The sequence below is a fragment of the Lycium barbarum genome, chromosome 9 (genome assembly GCF_019175385.1).
Source record: "Lycium barbarum isolate Lr01 chromosome 9, ASM1917538v2, whole genome shotgun sequence".
Lineage (NCBI taxonomy): Eukaryota > Viridiplantae > Streptophyta > Magnoliopsida > Solanales > Solanaceae > Lycium > Lycium barbarum.
Genome location: NC_083345.1, coordinates 22,009,778 through 22,036,625, shown reverse-complemented (window position 1 = coordinate 22,036,625; position 26,848 = coordinate 22,009,778). Strand labels below are relative to the sequence as shown.

Below are 26,848 nucleotides of genomic sequence, written 5' to 3'. Positions count from 1 at the left end.
AGCTCAGAGAAAGATTAGTTAGGGCTGTGTGGGATTAACCATAATTCGTGATGTTCGGGCAGAATGCTACACTTGATAGTGTTTTATTTGTCTGTGATTTTAAATATGTACTCCCAAATGATTTATCGAGCTTACCCTGATGGAGATTGAGCATTGTATAGATACATCATCAGAGACTCAACTTATTTCTATTCCCCCATATCATATGGCTCCAGCGTAACTAAGGGCGTTGAAGGAACAAATTCAGGATTTGCTTGATAAACACTTTATACAACCTAGTGCACCTTTGAGTGCTCCAATGTTGTTTGTGATGAAGAAGGTTGGTTCTATGCAGATTGCATTCACTGAAGACAATTAAACAAGGTGAGAATCATGAACAAGCATACCTTGCCTCACATTGATGACTTATTCACTAGTTACAAGGTGCGGTTTACTTTTCTAAGACAGACTTGAGGGCAGGATACCATCAGTTGAGAGTCAAGATGAAGAATATCTCAAGATTGCTTTCCGTACTATATACCTTCTTGATTAAATCTTTTGGACTTACAAATACCCCTCCTGCCTTCATGAATATCATGAACCGAGTGTTCAAATTATACTATGATACATCTGTGACCGCGTTCATTATGACATCTTATGATCCATCACTTTGACCAACGACATTCTTTCCATGTTGAAGAATGATACTGACATAATTGGATGAATCTACATTTTCGTCCTTATACCTGTAGACTGAATCACCAAAACTCTAACTGAGGCATATAAAAAAGTTAACAAAAGTAATCACCAAGGGTAAGCCCAATGAGTTGTGCTAGCACAGCTTTTAGAGAGGTCAGAAGCCTTGGCTTCTTCTCATGCCAAGCTTACTTCTTCAGCCATTCCTTCTGAAAAAGGCTCTTCCAAAATACTACTGTTCCGCAATTTCCCTTCAACATTTTTGGGAAACTTTCTTATACAATTCACTTGACTTTTTAAATTGTTCCCACTGGATATTTGAAAACAAATGCAAGTTCGAGGTAAAAGAAAATATTAGAACTAAAATACAACATTGTTGATTTATGTTTATGAATCACAAATGTTTACATGTCTATAGAGAGCTACTACTCAGAAATGTAACACCCAATTCATGGTCTTAGATTTAAGCTTACCATTGCCTTACAGGCAAGATTATTGGCAACTTTTTACACGCTCTTTGAACTTTGAGAACAAGGATTTGCCTCTTGTTGGTTATCACTGAATTTCCCAAGCCTTGTTAGACTTTGCAAACATCATTTGCCTGTTTTGTCTTGTTTACTGCACTTGTCTTCTTGAATTTTCATATCCCTTCTTCGATGCCTTTCTTTGCCCCTATGATTACACTTACAACGAAGAATAGAGAGATGGTAGGATTATGTAATATTATCATGTACAACAGTTCTGTTTGTAGGCGATGTTAGCGAGCCATTGATCATGGGAGGTGGGTGGGGTGATAGGGAACCAGAACTGCAAAGAAACTTCTGTCTGGTTGGTCCACAGCCTATTTTGTGTGTGATAACTCTGAATTGTAGATATTTTAACGCCCACGAGCACACACAAAAAAAGAGGCTTCAAGACGGCATCTATTATGAACAATTAGACGGCATTTTAATTAATTGATTCTTCCTTGAAACGCATAATCATTAGATCATACTATCATTCCTGACATTAGTATGCATATGTATGATTCAAAAGCAACACAGCAGCGAGTGGATCTCTTTAAAGATTTGCAAGAAGCAAATAGGAACAATTTACAAGAATCGCGAAGGCAACCAGGAAGGTGCAGTCATGTATGGTGACTGTTTTGACAAATATGGAGTATACAGAAGACTAATATTCACAAAATTTCCCACAGCCTTTGGCCATAAAAATGATAACTACCCCTCGAATACACGGGCAATAATACATGGGATCTACGGGGACAAAATCAAATAGGAACCCCTGGGTGAGCAGGTGGAACAAGGGGCTTTACCAAAATAAAAGAAGTAACGTCAAAAGAAAAAAAAGGGGGATAAACTGAAACCCTGTACATGTACCTCTATATCTGTCTTTACCTTCCTGAGGCTCTAGGGAAACAATAATATACAGAACCCAAAATTTTTAGCAGCCGTCCATCTAATATTTCTAAACCTTGAAAATTCACCAACTTGACATAAAGTGATGCCCTCAGGGATAACGAGCTTCATCTGAACCATAAAGTAAGCAAGAATTAGCAAGATCTACCAGGTATTACACCATGTTCTACAGTTCACCAATATCATCATTCAACAACCCAAACTACCTTTACCCAAAAAAGTAGGGGAAGTGATCAATTGAAAGCCTCATAGAAGCATGTCACTAAATTTAGACTCAGTGAATATCGGTGTTGGCAAAACCTTTTTCTAAAGCATTTCAAGTATTTGATTCATCAACTTTGGATACCAGGACTGTTAATAGAACACCAATGCAAGTCAACTGACTTTAGTACACATTAAGCTAAAAGAATGTTTTACCTGTACACCGCTGTTTCCCAGGCATGCTAACCCATTCAGGGACTGATTAGCCACCAAGGAATTATCCATTTCTGTTGAGGGTGGTTCAATCCAGTCTACAGTCATTGGGCCTAGCAAACCAACTGGTATTCCCTGCTTGCAGAACCTAAGCCTGTTGTTGTGAATGTTGCAATGGTGACAGCTGCTGCTGTTCCTGCTGCAACTGTGGCTGGGTCACTGACGAAGGAGGCAACTGGGAGGATTTTTGCTGCCAGTTGACACTAACATCAGGCCCTGCTGGAGACAAGTTGTCTGAAGATTGTCTTTGGCTTACCCCTCGGCTAACTTGAGGCGCAGACTCACTGCCAGCAGAACTTGTTGGCAGAGCACCAATTGAATCAAATAACGGTTCTGTACCTTTCCACTGATTAGTGCTCAGGGTTGAAACATCTGCAACATTAGCTGTATCGTTGCAGTCCTGAGGCATTGAGGTGATTGCACCTATCTGAGAAGTTTTGCACGTAGATCGTCGTTCAGCTTGAGGTTCACCAGCTTGCAAGTTCTTTGATGGATTTGAATTTACTACATGGTTCTGCTGCAACACTCGTTGTACAGTTGCTTGGCTTTGACTCATCAATTTTTGCTGTGGCTGCACCTGGGACTGTTGATGCACCAATGCTTGGTGGTTGGGAGAACCCGACACTGAGGATGGAACAGATTGCTGAGATGAATTAGTATCAGAGGCAGCCAATGAGGCAGGACATTGATTGCTACTTTCCGGATTAGAAGGCATCTCCTGCTGAAGATGCTTAGATGGAGGTGGTTGGCCAGAGTAAATCTTAGTCTGGGGCTGCTGCAGCTGACTTGAAGAATGAGGTGCCATAGCTTGTTTTGCAAGCTGGACAGGATTGTGTGCTGATCCAGAATATACTCTATGACCTTGCATCAAGCTAGTAGCTTGCTCACCTTTCTCGGCAGATTGATTTGCCTGATTGTTAGAAAGCCCATTCATTAGAGAGGGATCTTTCTGCAAGTTCTGGTGCATCATCATGTTCCCTCTGCCAACTCCCTTCAATAATTTAGCTTGTTGTTGAGATTGTGACTGCTGTCGCTGTGGAGGATGGTGCCTGCCTGCTTGTTGAAGCTGCTGCCCCCCGGTCTGACGCGGTCTTTGCTTGCTCATCTGGGTTGTTAGACTGCTGCCCGCAGTTTGAGCAGGCCGTGCAAGCCCATGAGTTGGCAATGCATGAGGTTGGGGCATTGGGGTCATTGAGGTGGGGGATGTCAATGGAGAAAGTGATACTGGCGGCGAAGAAGATTGTGATGTGGTCTTGGGACTTTTTTGCAAAGAAGATGAAATAGGAAGTTGGGCCTGTGGATGTGGAAATTGTTGCTGTTGCAACAGCCGCTGTTGCTGGTGCCTCTCTTTAGCAAATCGAATTGCATAAGCTTGTTGCTGTGAGTTGGTGGCATGATTAGCCCCTTGAAGATGAGGGTGATGAGGGCTAAGCATAAGTGGCTGCTGTGAAGACATAGGATGTGATTGCTGATGATGAAGTGGATATGGTGAGACGGGAGAGGCAGGCAGGTTGGGGAATGAGGAACCCAACCCACCAAATGGAGCAACCACTTGGCTGTTCCCCTGAGAGGCCTGCAGCTGAAGCTCAGGAACCACCATTTGCCTCTGAGCTTCCTGATTCTGTGGTAGCTGTAAGAGAAAGATACCCGAAGCGAGTCATTGAATTAAACATGTAAGGAATATATGGCAACTGCAGAGTTGAAAATTATATGTTCATAATGTGTTCCTATGTATCAGCAACGACAAAAAGAGAAGAAAATGATGCAGAAACTAGCGTGAAACAACAAATTTTCAACCAAACATGCAAGGAGTTGTGTGACACAGTACCATGAAATGCATCAAAATTGGGATATTAGATGTCCATAACATGCTCCTTACATCAGCAACCACAAAAAGAGCAGAATATGATGCAGAAACTAGCATCAAGTAACAACTTACAAATTGTGGAAGTGCATAATCTTCATAGAACACTCAAAAGTTTACCCCTTCAGTACATAAAAGTGCATCTACTCTCCTAGCGAAGTCATGAAATCTTATATCTGAATGCAGTTCACTGAAAGCGAAACAATCTTTATCTTTCGCAGATTGTCTCTTCTTGATTTAGCTATAGCTGTGATTTTGGAAGCATTTAACACATATCAAACGACGCAAAGGTGAGAATAATATTGCCTCCTGTTTTCTCAACGCATTAGTTACAACAACAACAACAACAACAACAGCCCAGTGAAATCCCACATCTTGGGGTCTGGGGAGGGTATAATGTACGCAGACCTTACTCCTACCAAGATAGGATGGCTGTTTCCGAGAGACCCTCGGCTCAATAGAAGCATAAAAAGGGGGTCAGATAAGGTTAAAAGATTTAAAACGATATTGCAATGAAATAATGCAAGCGACACAGTAAAACAGGATAATCAAGGAATTCAAAGCGATATGGAAATGCAAATCACGAAAGCGGCACAGATAAAATAGAGTAATCAAAGTACAGAAAGTAGCAAATAATAACATAAATCAAAGCACAAGAAATTATAATGCGCTAATGCGCCTACTAATAAGGAAAGATAACGAGACTTATATACTAGCCTTCTACCCTAATGTGGGTCCTCCACACCTTCCTATCTAAGGTCATGTCCTCGGTAAGCTGTAACTGCATCATGTCCTGTCTAATCACCTCTCCCCAATATTTCTTTGGCCTACCCCTACCTCTTCTGAAACCATCCATGGCTAACCTCTCACACCTCCGCACTGGGGCATCTATGTCTCTCCTCTTCACATGCCCAAACCATCTCAGTCGCATTTCCCGCATCTTGTCTTCCACCGAGGCCACTCCCACCTTATCCCGAATAGCCTCATTTCTAATCCTGTCGCTCCTAGTGTGCCCACACATCCATCTCAACATTCTCATCTCGGCAACTTTCATCTTTTGAACGTGAGAGATCTTAACTGGCCAACACTCCGCCCCATACAACATAGCCGGTCTAACCACCACTCTGTAGAACTTGCCCTTCAGTTGTGGTGGCACCTTCTTGTCACATAGCACTCCTGAAGCTAGCCTCCATTTCATCCACCCTACCCCAATACGATGTGTGACATCATCGTCAATCTCCCCGCTGCCTTGCATGATAGACCCAAGGTACTTGAAACTACTTTTCTTTTGGATGGCCTGAGCACCAAGCCTAACTTCCACGCCAACCTCCTGGGGTGTCTCACTGAACTTACACTCTAAGTACTCTGTCTTGGTCCTACTTAGCTTAAATCCTTTAGACTCCAAGGTATGTCTCCAATCCTCCAGCTTAGCGTTAACTCCGCTACGAGTCTCATCGATCAGGACTATGTCGTCCGCGAAAAGCATACACCATGGCACCTCACCTTGAATTTGTCGCGTCAATCTATCCATCACCAAGGCAAATAAAAACGGACTAAGAGCTGATCCTTGATGCAACCCCATCACAACTGGAAAGTGCTCTGAGTCCCCTCCTACTGTCCTTACTCTAGTTTTGGCTTCCTCATACATGTCCTTGATCACCCTAATGTATGCTACAGGTACACCTTTAGCCTCCAAACATCTCCATAGGATTTCTCTTGGAACTTTATCGTAAGCCTTTTCTAGGTCGATGAATACCATATGCAAGTCCCTCTTCCTCTCCCTATACTGCTCCACCAGTCTCCTCACAAGATGAATGGCTTCTGTAGTTGAGCGTCCCGGCATAAATCCGAACTGGTTCTCTGAAATAGACACGCCTCTCCTCACCCTCATCTCCACCACTCTTTCCCACACTTTCATAGTATGGCTTAGTAGCTTGATACCTCTATAGTTTTCGCAACTCTGGACATCCCCCTTGTTTTTGTATAGAGGGATCATTACGCTCGACCTCCATTCTTCGGGCATCGTTGCCGTCTTAAAGATGACATTAAACAACCTAGTCAGCCACTCCAAACCTGTCGAGCTCGCGCTCTTCCAAAATTCCCCAGGGATCTCGTCAGGTCCGGTCGCTCTTCCCCTGCGCATCCTACGGACAGCACCCTTAACCTCCTCGACCTTAATACTCCTGCAATACCCAAAATCGTGACGCCTCCCTGTATGCTCCAAATCTCCCAACACGATGTCTCTCTCCCCTTCTTCATTCAAGAGTTTGTGAAAATATGACTGCCATCTCTGTTTAATGAGAGTCTCCTCTACCAATACTTTTCCATGCTCATCTTTAATGCACTTCACTTGATCCACATCGCGCGCCCTTCTCTCCCGCACCCTCGCATTAGTTAGAAATAAATAAATGAATCTCCCTCAGAATCTTCTAATTTTTTAGGACACGTTTTCCACATCAAAATTTGCTAGTTTGCCTAATTGAACTGCTATGTTTACTATCCATGATCGTGTGGACTCTACTCTTCAAGAACAATGACTACAGATCAGATTGTAACAAAATCTCAGAGGTCACAGTGAAAAAAAAGAGCAAGGTAGTTGTAATAAAATAGCAGGGGTCTATTTTAAGTCCTCCAGCAAGGTACTAGAAATCCTTTAAATTGGATCAACAAGGAAATCTTTTCGTATGCCAACTTCACCAATGGACCAAATAAGAGCAACAAGAGAAAAGCAATCAAAACCAAGCAGCTGACTAACCCGCATCATGTGCAAACCATCGCGAGGTCTCATCATTGAATTCACCTGATTAGAGCTCACTCCAGAATGTGTATTTACAGTGTTTGGCATTGTTACCATCCCAGATGAAAGCATGCTTCCAGAATTCAACATAGACGGTGATGCAACTGCCTGGAACCCAGGCCTTGCCATTGGAATACCTCTATTAATTCCACCCATCATACCCGCACTGTTGCCACCGGAAAGAGTACGAACACCACCACGATCAGTGGTTGCAGGAACCCCAGGAGCAGACATATTGGGTTGCATATTTCTCATTTGATTATACTGCTGCAATCGCTGATTTTCATCAACTGGAAGAGAAGCAGATCTAGGAACAACATATCTAGCATCCCTGGGAGCACAATTACCAAATTGGCACATGATGAGGAAAATCCCAAACATATTTTTTAAGCATAATCCATTCATTACCTAACAGATGCATTAAGGGGACTTGACGATGATGGAAAGTTGTTACCACCAATCATACTGGTGGAACCCTGGACTGCAGAGTTTGCACCAGAGGCTGGGAGCACTGAGTTCAATGCAGACTGACTTGAAATAGATAATCCACTTGGGCGCGGACCTTGGCATCCAACAGAAAGATAGTCTGGACTAGGCGAGGGCGCATCACACAGGTCCAAAGGTCTTCATATAACAAGCAGAATGAACCACAAAGAAAATAATAATTAAGAGTTAGCCAGCTTTTGTAATTACCAACTTGAGAAGTGTCCAACTCTACATTAAAGCATCACCGAAAGACTTACGTAAGAATAGGGCCTCCGTTCAGATTATTTGGACAAAGTTGGGAAAGAGCATGTGTGTGCGAATCATGTGGTTGCTGGAGTTGTCTTGGATCATGTTTATAGCCCTTCATTGAAACAGGAATGCATACATCAACTTGGAGCTCAGATGTATAATGCAAACAAACAGAAATAAATCTCTGCTCTGTACACATAACATACTCTTTTAACGTATTTCAACATTCTGCAGGCTAGTAAAACATATTCCCTCCCCGTCCCAATTTATGTGGTGGTGTTTGACTGGTCATCGAGTTTAAGAATGAAATGAAGACTTAAAATTTGTGGTCTAAAACAAACCAAAGATATTTGTGCGGCTACAAGTCATCTCATTAAGGGTAAAATGGGAAGTTTAAAGTTAAATTGTTACTAAATATTGAAAGGTCTCATTCTTTTTGGGATTGACTATAAAGAAAGAAGTGTCACATAAATTGGACCAGAGGGAGTATAATATTTTCTCAGGTTACTAAGTTATAATCTTATTTACATTGTAGCAAGATTACATATGGAAAATCTCCATCAACCTGAAGGAGATTAGGTGGGTGTCACCAGGAAGTATAAGGGATGTACTAAATTGTTGAAGCAGAGATGGCAATTTAACCAGTCAAAAGGAGAGATGGAGGATTGTACGAGCATGCATTTGGTGGACTGTTTGGAAAGAAAGAAATCAAAGAAGTTTTGAGGACAAGCAATGCAGCATTCAGAAGTTGGAGATGAAATGCTTAGTCCTTCACTATGTTTGGTGTAAACAATAATATTTTGCAGAAGCTGGAGATAATTTTGATGTTCTAGACAGTATGTAAGAGACCATACAGATAGGAAATGTTACTCGTATCTTTCCTTACTTTTGGGAGACTACGCAGCTTGTGTAGTATACCTGTTTATATATAAATGTTACCATTCTCAGAAAAAAAGGATAATCTGATATCTAGAGCTGCTAGGATGAAACAAAGACACCAGTCCAGGACAATATACCAAGTGTTCTGAATATGGTATTGGTCTTTTTGATAAATCGCACGTCACTTTTTTTGGTTGGGTTCGGGGTGGGGTTGTAAAAGTAAGGGTACTTCATTCATAAAAACAGAACCAAAAAAAAAAAAAAAGACAAGCTATAAGCATTCATATTGAGGTAAGAAAGGTTTCTTCCTTCTCCCAAAATATCACATTTCCTCTCCTTGACACCCATAAATAAGTGGAATAGATTCCTATGGGAAAAAAAAAATGCATTTGAAATATTGGGTTGTAATGAAAAGATTAGAATTGAAATTTTTGGAAGCACGGCATTTGATTTCTCGTCTCCTACAAAAAAAAAAAATCACACTTCAAATTAATATGCACTTTCTTTATCCCAAATTGATATCAACTATTCTTACTAGGTGCCAAATAAAAAAATTATGCAGTCTCTATTGATTCACACTATATAGCACAAATACTCCTGCAAAGCCACTCTACACTTTTTTACCCTAGAAAACAAAGCACTCGGCAGTTTCCTTGTTTCCCCAGTTTGCATAAAACAGGACAATTTTTTTTTTTTTTTATGACAAGGGAACCCGCACAGGGACAAATTTTTAGATCTCATTCAACAACTGTATTCAAATAAACACAGAAATTCAACTATGAATAGAGGTAATATTAGACACACATGTTAAGGGAATATAAATTCACTGGCATGGTAAACAAAAATTGCAGTGAAGTAACGAAAGTTAATATGATAATTTCCCAATAACAGACTATGCTGGATAAAGGACCAATACCCTATCCCCTTCCCCTCCCAAAATTTCCTATCCTATTTTCTATGATAGAGTTTACATCGGCATAAAGATAACCAGCACATTAAACTAATATAAAATTTGACGTAACCAAGGGATACATCAATTTAACAGTTATACGGTTTCAATACAGAAAGCACCACATCACGGCTTCAGTTCAATTGCTTTAAAATCCCAAGTTCTTGTTACAACAAGTAGATCATTCTTATTGTAAAAATATGCCAAATTTTGTTTTTCCTTTTATAAGTAATATCGCAAAATGTGCTATCAAAGTCCACCAGCAAGGAAATGCACATGTTTTATGCATAATACAATGTACTTTTCCTTTTCTGATGAATCAGCTGGTGATCTTACAAATAGTAACATATCCAGCAATTACTCTCCATGCAAGAATATTTCAAACTATTCTTCACACAAGTGTTATGCAGTCTTAATTCAAAGTTTAGTTTGTCAAATTAAGCTGATTGTGCTGAAATCCCATCTCTAATTCCCTAGTTGGATAAACAATTTAACCTTCACAAACATAAGTCATCAAGGGCCCTAGGGAAGTGATTGTGGAGATTAAAGATTGAGAAGCACACCCTATAGAGGGAGGTGATGGTAAAAAGCATGGAATAGTGGAAGGGGAATGGAAGACAAAATGTGTAGTCTCTAGAGGAATACCGTAAAAGGATGGGAAGACTTCAGCAGCAGCATTGCATACAGGATAGGAGATAGAAGCATAGTTAGCTTCTAGAGCCAGAGTGGGGAAAATATGTTGACACTCAAGTTCTCGAATATTTGCAGAATCTCGTGCGGCTCTAGAGGTGACGAGGGAAGAGTTGATCTAATATTTAAAAAGAATCTATATAACATTCCTAAGATTGGAAGATTGTTGAATTTCAAGGCCTAATTGAAAGGCTATGCAAGTACATAACACACTGCTTGTGAAGGTAGGTGTGAGGAGCGAAAGTACAACAACAACATACCCAGTGTAACGCCCAAGGTGGGATTTGGGGAGAGTACTGAGTACGCAGACCTTACCTACCATGTGGAAGTAAAGAGGTGGTTTCAGATAGACCCTTGGCTCAAGGAAAGCATTTCAAAGCAGTATGGAAAAAGAAAATATGGAAGTGAAGAAGCCATAGAAAATATTACGGAAAGCATTACATAGCATTGCCGCCCTACCTTTCAAGGTGGGGGTTAGGTCTGCGTACACTCTACCCTCCCCAGACCCCACATGGTGGGATTATACTGGGCTTGTTGTTGTTGTTGTGTATTACGTAGCATTAGGGACAATAACCACAACAAAATAATATGATAACCGAAGCACAAGAAACAACAGGTAGTAACAAATATCGAAGAATAAGAAACTACGAGAATAATGCTAATACTACAGGTAAGGAGAAGCAGATACAGTGCTCCAAACTACCCCCAAGCCTACCTATCTTACAGGAAAGCGAGACAGCACTCAATTACCTACTAACCTTTTACCCTAATCCATGACCTCCATATCCTCCTATCTAAGGTCATGTCCTCGGTAAGTTGAAGATGTGCCATGTCCTGTCTAATCACCTTTGTGAGGACAAAAAGTGTTCTTGGTAAAGTCATTACTATAAGCTCTTAGTTAGGATTTAGGAAAGAATTGGATTTCCTGCACTCCTTTTTTCTCAATTGTGGTGTTCGGGCTAGCTTGCGCGCACCTCGACTAATTCCACTGGGTACTTACTACCGTCCCATCAGCATAGGTACGGGATAACTCTGTCCATCAAGGCATAGACAGATGGGAATAAATCACCTGGTGTTTTTTGCCTCCGCTTGAATTTAACCTTAGACCTTACGGTTCTCAATCCACTTCATTGATCACGAGGCCACACCGCTAGGAGTTGGGTTTCCTACACTTATCAGTTTAGGTTTTCATTGTTCCAAGAAAAATATGTTTTTTTACTTGATTGGCAGCAAGGGGAGGGACACTCACAATTGCGAGTTCGAGAAAGAGGATCACATGTCAATTCCTGTTTTAGGTTCAAATCAGATGAAGACAAGGGTCATCTCCAGTTTTGTCAGTTGACAACTCACTTGTGATGGGAGAGCTTTAAAATGATTCAGACTACAATGGGAGATGCCTAACACAATGACGGAGGCCCTATTCAGTTGGCCTTTCGAAGAAGGAAGAGAAGATGAAGGGCTGGGATCTTTTTGAAGAAGAGGAATAACAGAATCTTTTAAGGGATAGAAAATGACTATGCACATCTAAGGAATGGCCTCTCATTTCAAGATTCTTTTTGGTGTACCGTGAAGTTCCACTTTGTCTAGAAGATTTGGTGTTTTTTGGAAGAGAATCATATTTCTGCTATAGGATCTCTAACTTTTGGTATACTGCTGATATTTTCCATCACTAATAAAGTATTACCTTATAAAAAATTCAAGCTAGGTGTCTGGGTTACTAGATGTCTCAAACCCAGCCTTCACATCTATTGGGCATTTGGGACATTAGTAAACTCGTATTATTGCAAAGACTTACCCTTATTCTGACCCATCAAGTTTTGTAGCTATGTTGTCTTGAGCAATGCATTACAGAAAGCCTAATCTCCTATTGGTCCTAGTATGATAGACAACCAAATGGCAACCCCAAATACCAAAGCTACCTGGTATAATAATTTCATAAACACGTCGTGAAGATGTGAGAGGAAAATAAAGTTGCTCCATGTATACTAAACCGGCAGATAACAGACCAGCAAACTGTAGCTCAAGGACCATGAAATAAGGGACTTCTCACTTTAATATGACCAAGAAGCTAGATAAATTCTGACACTTTAGTAAAAGATTTATTTCCCTCACTATTTCTGATAGCTTCTAACAAAGAAGCAACATTAGCTCAATATAGAGTTAACAACTGTTGGACACCAATTTTAAGGAGAAACTTACAGGATTGGGAAGTTGATGATTTTCTTTCTCTATTAGAAAGTTTGGGACAAAGTACTTTGGTGGCAGATTTTCAGGACAGAATACTCTGGGGCAATTCTAAGGAAAAGATTTTCACTGTGAAGGAATGTTACAACAACGGGTGCTCTCAAAATAGCCTTTTAGAGGTTTGGCCTTGGAAGCTTGTATGGAGAACCAGACAGCCTCTCAGAGTTACTTGCTTCACTTGGACTGCACTGAAGGAAGCATGCCTAACACAAGACAATCTTAGAAGGAGAGGTGTAATAGTCGTTAACATGTGTACCATGTGCAAGCAGACCAATGAAAGTGTCAACCATCTATTTTTGCACTGCCCTGCAGCAGCTAGCCTCTGGTTTTTCTTCTACTCTATGCTTGGTCTACAATGGGTAATGCCCTTCAACATCAAAGATGCATATGCTGACTGGATACTCTGGAGAGTTGACAAATCCATTAAAAGAATTTGGAGAATGATCCCAGCAGTAATTTTTTGGACCCTATGGAAGGAGAGAAACAACAGATGCTTTGAAGGAATCTCAACTCCTATTTGCTCTCTAAAGTCTAGGTGTTTAGTTAGTCTTTTTAGTTGGCATTTTTTTGCCCCTTTAAACAATGTGGGTAACTTTCTAGATTTTATCAGCTCCTTTTCTCTAGTTCAGTAGAGATAGGATATCTTTAGATTGTTCTACAGGTTTTGCCAAGCCTGCCAGCTTTTCCCATCTGTAACCTTGCATCTTCTTGATGTTTTACTAATGAATTTTATTACTTTACCAAAAAAAAAAGAAGCTAGATAAATTCTATAGAGAAATGCTAATGCAAGAATACCTGATTCTTTCGTAAAAGATATTTCTGCCCGATCAAGATCATTTTCTCAAAATGAGATCTAAGTGTATCCTCTTCCATTGGCCCCTGCAAACGCTGAAACAGTTGCCTGGCACTTCCCTGAATGATGTTTAGCATGTTCATTCAAATTACTGAAATTGGGTAAAAAAGTAAACACCAAGGTAAGAGAGAAAAGAAGAGAATTGTTGAACCTTGGGAATGCCAGGTAATGTAGAAGGATAAGGTTGAGATGATCCTGAATCATCAGCACTGTCAGCACCATCACCACTACTTCTGTCCATTAGTATTTTATGTCGTTCTTTGCATTCCTTTGGTTTGCGGTAGATACACTGCAATTACTCAAGACGACTCGTTAAAAGCAGTGAAAAGATAAAGGTAAAAGAATGATTAAAAAAAGGGTTTAGCACACAGCAAAGAAAGTAGATATATGAAAGATTTAAAATCATCTACTTTTAAGAGTAGTCTGGCTAAAATATGGTAAGAAAACTCATGAATATGCTCACCTTGAATTGTAAAGTATTGTTGAAAGCATCACTTACAAGCTCCCAATTTGGACCCATGTCATGCACCAGGACAACGAGTGCCTAAAATTTGATGTCAATTCCATTAATACAGTCAGTTGAAAAGAAGTAGAAGTAGGTCTATATCAAATCAAAAAGAAACCAACCTGGTCCTCGAATAGTGACCATGGACTTCCTGAACCTGCTTGTCCAGCAGACATCTGCATGAGATTGCAATAATCAAATTTATTTTTATTAGTGGATAAATCTTCAGATAATCATTCCAACAAACAAAAGCAAATTGAAACAGAGCAACAGATTCTAGCATACACAAGTACCTTCAAAGTTTTGGCTCTCCTACCCTGATCCCTACCACTAAGCATTCTCATAAGCTTATTTGGGTTCGACATGTTACTCATCTGGGAAGCCGCTGGAGATGGGACAAATCCACCAGCAGGGCCAACATTTTCAAAAGAATTTTCAAGTGACTGCCTCATCATCTTTGGCTTCTTTGCAATATGTTGACCGAATAAACCTTCAATAAGGGAGTGCCGTTATACAAGAAGAATATTTATTATCAAGCTCTTAAACTGATGCGAAGTTAATAAGAACCGTACCATTATTACCATTAGAATCAAGTTGATGGCTCTCCAATCTCTTTCTCGAAGGATCCCTCTGAAACCCAACAAGTTATAAACAATCACATAGCTGTTACAGAAAAATGTGTGTGTGTGTGTGTGTACACATGACATAACACAACATAACAGAATATAATATACAGAGAGAGAGAGAGAGAGATCTGGTTATCAAAACACTGTACATTAGCATTGCCATTCTTAAAACCATCAGGAGGAAATGATACCACATACTTCTCCAACATGCTGAAATTTGAGTCATCAATAGCACAGAAGTTTTTGTTACATAAAATTGGTTCTGATAATCATGGCATATTCACATACTTGAACAGCAGGATCAAGAAAGAATATCTAAATGTTGCCCCTCCCAAAGAAAAAGGAAAAAACAACAAAGAGGCACACATATGCAAAGAGATACATCTATGACCAATAAATGACAAAGAAAACAGAGTTGGTTCAAGCTATCAGCGACGTGCAGGAAAAGAGAAAGGGACCAAAAGATCGACACAAAAACCTCGGTAAACTAGCGTGCAATGCTAACAGATAAAAAAATCACTAATAAATTGAGCCACTATGTGAAAGAAAAAGAATAAATTGACAATTCATTGTGACACACCTATAGGTGGATCACTTCCCTAACTGAGCTCTAACTGGAGAGTGCAAAAATTTACAGTATAGTGCAGTTAGGTTCACTATGTGAACAAGAAAAAGGAAATCACCTGCTCGTTTTGAAAATTAGAATCAGCCTGCCATCGTTGTTCATATGTGGAACCCTGCATCGATGAGAATGCAGTCGTCAAGAAAAAGCAAACATTGAGATGCTTCTAAACCAAAAACAAGTTGTTTACCAGAATCTTCAACTTTTTCTTCTTTTTGGGTTTTGAAACTTCAGCGGAGTCAAATGGTAAATGCTTCTCGAAATCCCCCACTGACTCGACTTCCAAACAATTTGGCATATGTGATCCCCCGTGCAAAGTACTCTGATCATCCTGAAATGAACTGGTATCGCCACTTGAAGCATCAGTTTTGATTGGCAACTGAGCACATCCAGATGTTGTTGCACTGTAAGGACTGAGAACTCTTTGCCTGGAAGCAGTACGCATACGCTTTGTTGGAATAGACGCATTAAGATTGCTAGATGGCCTTCTTCCCAGTTGCATATATTGATGAGTACCAAGTTTGTATTCCGCACGTTGTGTATATGGTACATCAGCGCGAACATCATATGGTCTTCCACTATACGCCTTTATGTGGATCTTCCTTTTCTTCTGGGAATTTCTTGAAGATTTGTGACCTTCAATGGCAACTGATGTATCATATGGACTTGTCTCTCCTTCATCCTCTTCAAATGCATAGTCTTGAGATCCAAAGTCTGAATACGGATACAGCAAGAAATATGACCAGCTAAAAAAAACAGTACCAGGAGGCAACAACCTCCCAAGAACTTACAAAATTAAAAAGAGAACAGAGAAAAAAAACCTGGAATTGTATCGCATGCCGATGTCTCCACCTCTTCGTGCAAGCTACTACCAGTTTTCTGGAATTTCAAATAATAGACTAGCATCAACAAGTAGGATTAGAACACAAAACAAGTACAGCGAAAGCCAGCAAAAGCGGCGTTGGCTACAAGGCCGGACTGAATATAGCTGAGTTAAAACTCTTTCTACTCACCTCTATCAGTCAACAGCACCAGGCATGTTGACGTTGTATTGCTGTGTATCAACAAATATGCACAAGCAATATATCAATCGTGAAGTAAAGTATGGCAGCACCAGCAAGAAGTTTTACATACATGCTCTGTTCCAAACAATCTGTCGTACTTTCTACTGAGGATTATGGTAAAATTGTCTCAGGAAACATACTCCATGCACAATACATTACTTCTCCAATAATCTACGATTAAAAAAAGGTGCTCCGCGACCATTTTGAAATTACAAAACAATCAAATAGTTGAAAGAATCAACTATATCTACACCTTTAGACACATTATGTAAGTATAAAAAAGTTATATGCAAAATATAACTTCAAATATTACCTAAGTAATCATGTCCAAACAAAATGGAACACCTAAACATGGAAAAAGAGAGTCATAATGACTACCAAAACAATAAACTGTCATTGACTAATGCACAGGAAGAAACACATCATGTTTGGTCCTTATTAATCCATCATACATTGTAATTAAAAAAAGAAAAGCACATGCAATTTCCAAGTAAATGTAATCGTTTAAGATGCTAAAGCTTTTGCAGTACATCATAAAAACAAAGTGGGAGCAAGACACAACAGCCACAAATACGATCTTCTGTTCATTTCTCAGATGCAGACAACCAACCACCAATAATGGCTTGGATTAAGCTACAATAATCTTCAGACTACAAGATTATGAGTAAAGTTCCTCAAGAAGTGCAAAATGAGCTCCGTATGGCTCTTGACCACAAGTTAAAAGAAAAACACGTGAACCAGGAAGAATTTTCCTGTGTGGCAGGTAATGCAAGGGCAAGAAATCACATTTCCTCCTGTTATTGTACTCTATTAGTCAAAGTACAGCTTAGACTTTAGACTGCATACTGTTCATGCATCTTTATAAAAAATCTTGACAACTTTCTCTACATAAGAAGTATATAGAAGAATGTTCAAGAAAATAACTTGGCTGCCAAACAAACAACTTACATCAAAAGATCAATTTTCCCCCATTATATTAAGACCTAACAAACACAATGATCATATTTTAACAATTTCCATTTTCAGCAAGTGTGGTCACATAATTCATAATAGGAGAAAACCCGACAAAGTGTACATCCTTTTCTCGACAATCCACTTATTATTTTAGTATTTATCCCCTTAGGTAGGAAAAGATAAAGCCCAACAAAGGATCACTATTAAGAATTTAAACCTAACAGAATAAAAGGACACCAATTAAGGACAATTCGACACAGCTTGAGTACGTGAGAGACACTGCAGTTGTAACAAATGTTCAAGTTACGTTATTAGATTCGCTTCCTGACTAGACATTGAATAAAATAAAGTTGGATTCTCCAATATGATCTCATAATACTTGTATCTAGGCAAAGGTCCACCAAACGTGTTGGATGAAATGGGCAATTTGCAACTCAACAAGTCAGAAGATGTAAAATCAAGCATTGGCGAAATTGTGATTCTCAATATATTACCTCGCAGTGCAGCACATGAGATTCTATAGACTTTCTGTAGGCATCCATTGCTCCAACTGAGACGGCATAGAAGAGGTTCTCCTGCAAGAAGGCATGAGGATCACTTAGAAGGATTACCATTTTCTGAGCTAAAATCATACGAAGTATCACCCCAGGAAAGCGAACGAATGAGCACTCAAAACAATCCCTAAAATATGTTCATGGAGAAACATTAAAAGACTAGAAAGATCAGAAGATAGTGACGTGTAGAACATATATATACTTCTCCCAAATGATCTTCCCGTGGCGCATCCATGATTCCAGCATCAGACACCCTCTCTGGAGTCACCGGAGGTTCAGCAAGACTTTGTGGAACATCAGAGTCATTGTATTTCAGAAATCTCATGGCATATTCCCTAATAGCAAGAGCATGACCCTTTCTAGAAATTGGTAGCTCCAGTTGTTTGCTTTTCCCCTGCCAGGAGCATAAAAAACTGCGAATTAAGGACCAAGATCTCCTCTCACCAGCCTTTCAACGGAAGCAAGTACACAGGAAAATGCAGAAGTTTAACTACTTGGAATTAGTAGCTTCACAAGCAATGTCATTTGTTCTAAAGGTTGTTCTGTTTGATTATAACCAGCTACATTTAACTTTTTTCTTGCTAAAGAACAACCAATAAATTATCCGAACTTTAATCCAGTTGCATTGAGATCATATACATTGAGGCAGCTCTTCAAACCAAGCAGCTTATGTATATACAAGTTCAAAATTAGTACATCCTGTTAGAAACAATTGCATATTACCCAATGCTTATGCGGGAAGTGAATCACATAATTGAGAATTCTTGTAATTGTACTACGTAGCTCATACAAAAATCAGATCCAATGTAATAGAAATGCAACGGAAAAATTGCCGCAAACGCCGTCTAGTCTGATAACAGGGCTCATCAATTTCATTGTTGGAATACATGAATAATTACATAAGTATGTCTCAAGCAATTACGTGAAAATACTTTTAGCTTTAAGCTATTGGGTTCATCCTTCTATTTAAATTTAGAGGATTGGCCTTAAATCAGGCAATGATACAAGCCTATATCTGCATATAGCAGAACTATAATAATAAACAAATAAACGAACATACACACATAAATACATATGTGTGTGTGCTTGTGTGCGCATGAAATCAGCATAGCGATCACCTATTCCATACTCAAATGCATTTTCAGAAGAAAGGGGTTACAGCACTACATACAACCAATAGGCAGATAATTCCATGACAACTGACAATGGCCAAAAAAATTGCTCCACCAGGTAGAAAACTAGGGCATGATTTACTATCCTCCATAGAAAAATTGTTTAACCTCATGGACCAGTAAAAAGGAACAAAAGAGCAAATATATACATAAAATAACAAAAGACAGACAAAATTATTTCAAGAAAGGAAGGAAAAAAAAAAGTAACAAAAGAAGATAATACTGTGTCATCTATATACCTCGATCGACTGCCAGAAGCCAATGACGGCTTTGGCCATTATATGAGCTACATTTTTTAGCTTGCAACTACTATTTTGTTCTTGGTATCGTGACCGTGCAGAAAAGGCAACTCGATGGCACAATTGAGCCGTTGCAGTCATTTTCCAAAGACGTTCCTACATGAAGAGAGACTTTTAAATAAGTGCCTAAGTTTGGAAAAAAACATACTGAAAAAAAATTCCAGAACCTAAATGAAAATTTTATCATGTTTTAACCATTCAGTTATGGCACTTAAAAAAGCTACTAGAAAAGCCGAAATGAAAGAGGCTCTAATGACAAGGGTCAATTAAGTCACACCTGCGCAAAATCATTTGCCAGCCAAACCATTTCCTCAAGCACATAATCCCAGTGAGATTTCCGACGATTCTCCACTGGAAAGGACACAGCAGATAACTGTGCAATTCTTTTACGTTTCGCCTGTTTGTTATATTGTATTAGATCTTTACAGCCAAATAACAAAGTCATAGCAGTATTTTTACAAGATCGACCAAAAGAGGATGTGAAGTCTAAAGAATAAAGCAAAAACCTCTATAATATGTGCCTCTTTCAATATTGAGTCTTCATCACCCCTGGTAGCAAGTTTAACGATGATCCCAGGTGCTTGTGCCTCAGAGGAAAGATTTAGAACTGCATGTGGTGATACATGCTGGGAAGGCTCAGGTATTCTGGACTCGATTGAACCCTGACGCCCAACAATACAAGCATATCCTTTTTGGGAGTTGGAACTATCACTTGTCTTTGTACTGGGTTTCCTCTCAGTTTCTGATGGAGATGGGCCAACTGCTTCCACTGGGGTGGTAATTTTATCTTTTACCTCAGTCTGCAGATTAGCTTTACTGCCAGCAAATTGTTCCTGTGATGTATCTATAAAATCATTCTGGTCATTTTTGGGACCAGAATTCCATATCTCATTAGTCAAACCACAACTGTCATCAGCTTTCGCCTCTTTCTGTTCTTCAAGATTGCTTTCTATAACTGGTGTTCCCTCTGGCACTGACAGTTGTTCCTTCAAGTCGCCATTGGAGTCTAAGTTTGTTGGGTCGGTAGACATCTCATTAATAGTATTTCGATCCAGATTATGGGTAGCCCGAGTGCAAGAAGATTCTGAATCTAAACCTTTTGTACCCAATGCTGCCCAACTGCTTTGAGCATCAATTGGTATGCTTTTCTGGTCACTCTTCCCACAAATTAACCCATTTATATGGCTGGAACTAGCTTGATTCTCAAGCCCTGCTGCAGCTGTACACAACTGACCTTCCTGGCCAGCAGAACCTACCCCTTCTTTTCCCAGTGATGATTGAGGCTTTTCAGGACCTTCCTGAATAGACATTTCCTCGACACCAGTGAGTGAGTACTGATCACGTTTGTTATTCAGCAAACCTCTGGAAGCACTAACTTCAGGAATGCTATCCGCCAGATCATCTTTCTTCAGGTAAGTAGTTGCCTCTGCAGCTTTAACGTCATGAACTTCAGAATCCAGCTGATTATCAGATGGCGGAGTTTTAACAGGCATAAAACCATTTGGACTAGAAGGCAATGCAATGTTCAAAGAAGAGTTCTGGTCTTTCGGATTTTCTCCATCAGATACCAGTCCTTTTACATCTTTAGAAAAACGTTGTGAAGGCAAAGATGTGCCATGACCACCACGAGCAAGAATTATATCAGTAGAACTTGACCTAGTGCCATCCCCATTAGGCCGGGGCCTGTATCTTCGCTTGTAAGCTTTTCTAGGGACGCCAAAAGTGGCAGAATCGCCCAATTCTTTTGCATTTCGACTTCTATCCAACTTAGATGACTGCTCTGATGGAGTAAGATTGCTCCTGCCGGGGTGTCTATAGGACCTATCACCTTCAATGAATTCATTTTCACCATCAAATAGCATGAGATTGTCAGCACTGTTGGGTTCACAAAGTTGAGGAGCCCCAAGTCGACCACTACTTTCAACTGAGTCTCCATGAGGTGAAGCAGTAATTGCAAAACTACCTTTTGCTTCACTAGAATGCATAAAGAAAATTAGCAATCATAAAGGATTAGAAAAGCTAACAGAACTCCGAAAAATTACCTGGTCACGGGCTGATCTGGATGTTGATCTGTCAGAGAAGTAGATTGAACACTAAGTGAAGCAGCATTCCCAAATTTGAAATCCAGTGGATCACCAAACTGCAATAAGAAGAATCAAGTCATGCCAAAAATGTAAGAGGATAATTTCTGAAAATCTAATAATAAGCAGTCCAACTATCATACTTTCGCATGAAATTCTAACTCTCTTCTCGTTTCCTCTAGGAAACCACACTCCTGCCTGTTAACAACAACAAATCTCACTGTAAGCATAGAGGCAATACTAAATCATTAAATTCCATGTAGGCAGGTCAAGGAAGTGAAGCAGCATGCTAGCATTACCTAAGCTCATTATTAACCTCCTCATATGCTGAACTCTGCGGAGAAGTTTTGTTACCAATTCCAACTCCGCCTTCAAAAACTCCTCCCATGGAATCAACCTCGGCATTGACTACGGGATCAGATTCCGTACCACATCTATGCATTCCCACCTTGGAAACTATAGGGTCTTGCCCTCCATCAGTACAAGCCTCGATCAAATTCCTAAAGACAAAGACAACACTTAGACACCATGCAGGAACTGAAATACCAACAAGAGAAGTAACAACTGGTATTAGCATTTAGATAACAGTATATGTAAACCCCTTTTGTGGATATATATAAGGACTTGTTCAAAAAGTATCTTTTGAAGCCCACATGCAAGAATTCGGTTTTATTACCTTTTGTGCTTCTATGAACTTAAAAACTATTCTGGTTGCAGCCTCAATCCCGTCCAACTCTTTCTTGAATAAGTGCAAAAGAAAACAGAAAAAAAGAAACCCCACTTTGTAAAAAGTCCACTAGGGGTAAAAGTGAAATGTATAACTGCAGAAAAGGAATATGGCACCAGAGAATCCAGGTCTTTTCCAAAAGGAAGCCACTTCACAAGTACGATCTCTGGGATTCAGTTAAGGTGGAAACAAGAAAACATGTCACCAAAGTAACATCACTAGATACAAAACTACCAGACACATAGTACTTGGTAGATGAATAGTTACTTAGAGAAGGAAGTGAGTGGCCATACGTATACTTTATCAGGTACTCTTTAGAACATCCGGAAAGAGATATACACCTTGATAAACTATGTTACAACAACAACATGCCCAGTATATTCCCACAAGTGGGCGATAAACTATGTTAATGCCTCTTAATACTTTAGAGTACATACATACTTATAGGTTCAAAGAGGGGCAAGACATGCTCCACCAATTAATCTACAAATAGAAGAGAGTATGCAAACATGGACCAATCCAGGCACAAAGAACACTTTGCTTTCTGGAAAATTTTCAAGATCAAGACAACAAGTTGCATGCCCAATATCCGTAGCGTCTATTATCCTATACATTAAGTTCTTATTCAATAGTTACTAAAGAAAACTGATCAAATAAGCTCCTAGGGAGGATCCACATTGATCTTCCTGTTGGGAGATTATAGATGGTTTCAGCATGTAACAGCAAGTGTACAAAAGAAAAGATAAAACTTCCTTTCAATATATTCCATAATATCCATGGGAATAATAACAACAACACCACACCCAATGCAATCCCACAAGTGAGGTGTGGGAAGGGTGGCGTGTACGCAGACCTTATCCCTACCTTGTGAAGGTCGAGAGGTTGTTCCCGATAGACACTCGGCTCAAGATCCATGGGAATAATCTTTGTACAAATTAATGGTACACAAGAGAAAATAGCTTATATGACCATAAGCAGCTTGGAGAAAGAAACGTCTAAATTTCATGCACACTGTAATTGGTTTTCGTTTTTCACATTTTGATTATATTCACGTGAACCCAGTAGCTTTTATCCAGATCTTATATATGTTTACGAAATCCACTAAATATCTACAAATATTTGGTTGTGAACCCAGTTATTATCGTATTAATTAAGGTCGTTGTAGGAACCAATAAACTTCAAATCCAGGATGAGCCTCTGATATTTGTCCAAGATAAATCAATATCCCATGATCCAGTGTGAGTGCATTCGTGTGAGTGTGATTGCTCGTAGTCTATACTTACCCATTAAGTATAGTATGCGATATCAAGAACTAACACCTAAGTCTCTAGAATGTAGCTGTCAAAAAAAAAAAAAAACTGTGACACAGCATTTGCATGACTAGACAGCAAAGCTAACAAAACAGAATTCAAATACTAAAGATGCCTGTCAGGCGGGAGCATCTTCGCAACTTTTCGTCCATGTCTTCACTCATTTGCATAAAAACACAATAATTCTGTGATCACCAGCTTCAAACAAGTCTAATAAAATCCCATGAGGCGAAAATCAAGCTCAACGAACAAAATAGTTTCATTTTTCTTGACATGCAGAGCAACAACAACTACTTATCACGTAAAATTAAGCTCTTCTAAACAGTTTAAGCAATATGCACCACCATATATGCAAAGAACCCCTAAATTAACAATTATGAACTCTAGGGTTTGCAAGAAAATGAACAAATTTCCAAATTCTAGGGTTTATAAAGCTAGGGAATCAAAATAAATACCTCAATTGTGAACAACTGTGCCCAAATTGCAGCTAAGATTAGCAATGCAAAGGTTTCACCTGGTTCTAGGGTTTTTATACCTCAATTCAAAGCAAAAGATAGTTGCCCTAGAATATATGAAACCATGAATGCATTTGAAACTCGTATAAATACAAATATGAGGCAAGACAAGTGCCCTATATTGACATATAAATACGTATGTATGTATTTATTTGTTGTGTCGAGTAAAATAAGGTTGTTTGTGTTTCGTTCTTCGTGCTCCTTCGTGTTCACAAACTTTCTCTCTCTAAACTGTTATGTTTTTCTCTCTCTAAAATTTCATAAAACTATTATTCTTTCGTTCTCTGATAATAGTGGGCTGGATGTGCAGAACGACGAACCAAAGGCTATTTTGCAATTTTGGACCATTTGGGCTTTTCTTATTTAGGGAAAAAAGTGGACATATTTCTCATACTCAAAAGGGATGGTGTTAACTAGGGCGTGGACGTTCGGTTCTTCGGTTCGGTTTTATTAAATTTCAGTTTGGCTATTTTGGTTTTGATTTTTTGAACGGACACCGAACCAACTAGTTCGGTTCGGTTCTTTCGGTTTCGATTTTTTGAAGTTCGGTTCGGTTCGATTTAAGTTTTTTCAATTCGGTTTTTAAATATGATATTAGAAGCGATTCCATTTACACTAATTCATATATTGAAAAGCAATAAAACATAAAATTGATAAATTGAAATCAAAATCAAACAAACAGGATACATAAGAACAGAAAAACCATAACCATGATATAGTATTACTAGGTGTTGTATATATACAGTAAGAATAAATAAGAAAGCACATAAAGGACATACATTAATTCTAAAGACACATCCTAGTCACCTTCCTTTGTTAAGGATATTTGATTTTATCAACTGAAGTGGAAAATTAGGAATACAAAAGCAAAAGATGGTTTGTTATAATTGGGTTTTTTTTTTTTTTAAACTTAATGGGCCTGGACTATTTTAATATTTTTGAGTAATGTATTAAATTTCGGTCCTTCGGTTCGGTTTTATCAAACTTCGATTCGGCTATTTTGGTTTCGATTTTTTTAAGGTGGACACCGAACCAAACTAGTTCGGTTCGGTTCGATTCGGTCCGATTTTTCGGTATTTATGCTTGGCCCTAGTATTAACTGTTAACCCATGCTACTTTGGTTACGCAATTGCTAGGGCAACTCGCAGAAGTGTCCTCCGTTTGGGGTGGTCTTTAATTTTTGTCCATTAAATTGGTTATCTTTAATTTTTGGGCTTCGTCAGAATTTTTTGGTTTCGGATTCAAATCCTGCTCAATTAAAAAAAAATCGCAAAGCAAAGTTTGGATTCGCAAGGCAGAGATTTGTATGCAAAATTCTGCTTTCAGGCAGAGATTTGCCTCCCTTTAGGCAGAGTTTGAAACTCTACCTTAAGGTAGTGAACAGGCTTAACTTTGCTATAGAACTCTACTTTGCGAAACTATCTTTTTTTTTAACTGAGCCTGGATTCGAACCCCAAACCTCAAAAAGTAAAGACCACCAATTTGAGGGACAAAAATTAAAGACCAGTGCATTTGAAGGGCATTCTGCACAAAAAAAATGTAGTTGCTACCGGGACAATCTTGTTATACGAAACCATGAAGTCGTAGTCTTACGAAGGGCAGAGGTGTAATATACCCCCCTCAATTTTGCGATTTAGAGCAGATATATTTGTATTTTTTTAACAAAGAGTATATATGCTCTAAATCGCAAAATTATGAGGTATATCTGCACCTTTTTCCTCTTACAAAATATAAATTTCCTTATTTAGGATACTATTGGGCACGAGAATTTCATTTTTTTTTTCATTTTATTTGAATATCATTATTTGTTTATAAAAAATTCAAATGCAATTGTATTTGGAGTTTGAAAAACACATACAACTCTGTTTTCACTTTTTTTTTCAATATTTTTTTCACTTTCAGTACATTCAAACAACTAAATATTTTTTTCACTTTCAGTACATTCAAACAACTAAATATTTTTTTGGCAAAAACTACAACCAAACACAACTCCATCCTCAACTCCAACTTTAATAATTCCAAATAAAGTGGGAAAAAAAATTGGTTTCTATGGCCAAACGCCTACTTATGTGTTTTTTAAAATAATCGAAATTGATGTTCGTTTAAATCCAAAAGGATTCAGGCATATAAATTACTCCCTCCGTCCCAATTTAAGTGTTTTAGTTTAATTGGGTACAAAATCTAAAAAATAAAAAGAGACTTTTGAATTTTCTAGTCATAAATTAAAGATGTTTGTAATGTACTAAAATATTGTTGAATCTTGTGATTTTAAACTTGTCATGTATGCATGATGTTTGAATTATCATCAATTTACTAAATATAAAAAGATACCCCTTTTTTTGGGACAAGCTAAAAGTAAAAGTAAAACACTTAAATTGGGATTAGGGAAGTAATATCCTTTAACAATAATTCATAATACTTCAAACTTAAATGTTCTAGAGGGCATGACGCTGACAAATTACACCATCAAATCTCGATGAGATATTGATTTACCTTATTTTTCCCGTTAAGACAATGAATTTTTTTCTGAACTGGTACGGATTTTATTTATATAACACAAGCTTAGCTAGCTATTACATTATGATTAGGGGTGTACAAAGAAAATCGACAAACTGCACCAAACTCACAATTCGAGAAAAAAATTGACTACTGATTTGGTTTGATATTGAAAAAAAAATCCGATCATAATTGATTTGATTTGATTTTAACTAAAAAAATCAAACTGAACCAAACCAACCCGACATTATATATATACATTTTTTAAAAGTATTTTATATATAAAAATATTTATTTGTAATGTAATCTATTGGTATTTCTTAAATTTTTCATAGTTTTTGTTTTTCA

General features: G+C 38.7%; 1 protein-coding gene across 3 annotated transcripts; it reads right to left on the bottom strand.

The window, feature by feature from the left end:
* Positions 1-1,731: 1,731 nt before the first annotated feature.
* On the bottom strand, positions 1,732-24,315 carry LOC132610081 (chromatin modification-related protein EAF1 B-like). 3 transcript variants are annotated; one of them, XM_060324335.1, is made up of 24 exons: positions 23,945-24,314; positions 22,129-22,191; positions 21,752-21,952; positions 21,596-21,650; positions 21,414-21,511; positions 19,878-21,345; positions 19,649-19,768; positions 19,312-19,467; positions 18,103-18,294; positions 17,841-17,921; positions 16,150-16,207; positions 15,519-16,042; positions 15,390-15,443; positions 14,653-14,710; positions 14,374-14,570; positions 14,203-14,256; positions 14,039-14,119; positions 13,727-13,864; positions 13,518-13,634; positions 7,969-8,072; positions 7,634-7,849; positions 7,184-7,556; positions 2,508-4,194; positions 1,732-2,201 (listed from the first exon to the last, which is right to left on the bottom strand). In XM_060324335.1, exons 3-23 carry the CDS (start codon positions 21,892-21,894, stop codon positions 2,653-2,655), a joined length of 5,829 nt encoding a protein of 1,942 aa, XP_060180318.1. In that variant the 5' UTR covers positions 21,895-21,952; positions 22,129-22,191; positions 23,945-24,314; the 3' UTR covers positions 1,732-2,201; positions 2,508-2,652. The 3 variants fall into 3 exon arrangements, with proteins under 3 accessions (XP_060180318.1, XP_060180319.1, XP_060180317.1); XM_060324336.1 differs by lacking the exon at positions 22,129-22,191 and having other exon boundaries at positions 14,662-14,710; positions 23,945-24,315; XM_060324334.1 differs by lacking the exon at positions 22,129-22,191.
* Between the last annotated feature and the right edge of the window lie 2,533 nt (positions 24,316-26,848).

Coding starts and splice junctions, on each gene's coding strand:
- LOC132610081 (XM_060324335.1), bottom strand. CDS start 21,894: ATGCATAGATGTGGTACGGAATCTGATCCCGTAGTCAATGCCGAGGTT. Junction 18,295..19,311: donor GCTTCTGGCAGTCGATCGAG/GTATATAGATGA, acceptor TGCTCCTGGCAG/GGGAAAAGCAAACAACTGGA. Junction 14,711..15,389: donor CTAATTTTCAAAACGAGCAG/GTGATTTCCTTT, acceptor GTTGGGTTTCAG/AGGGATCCTTCGAGAAAGAG.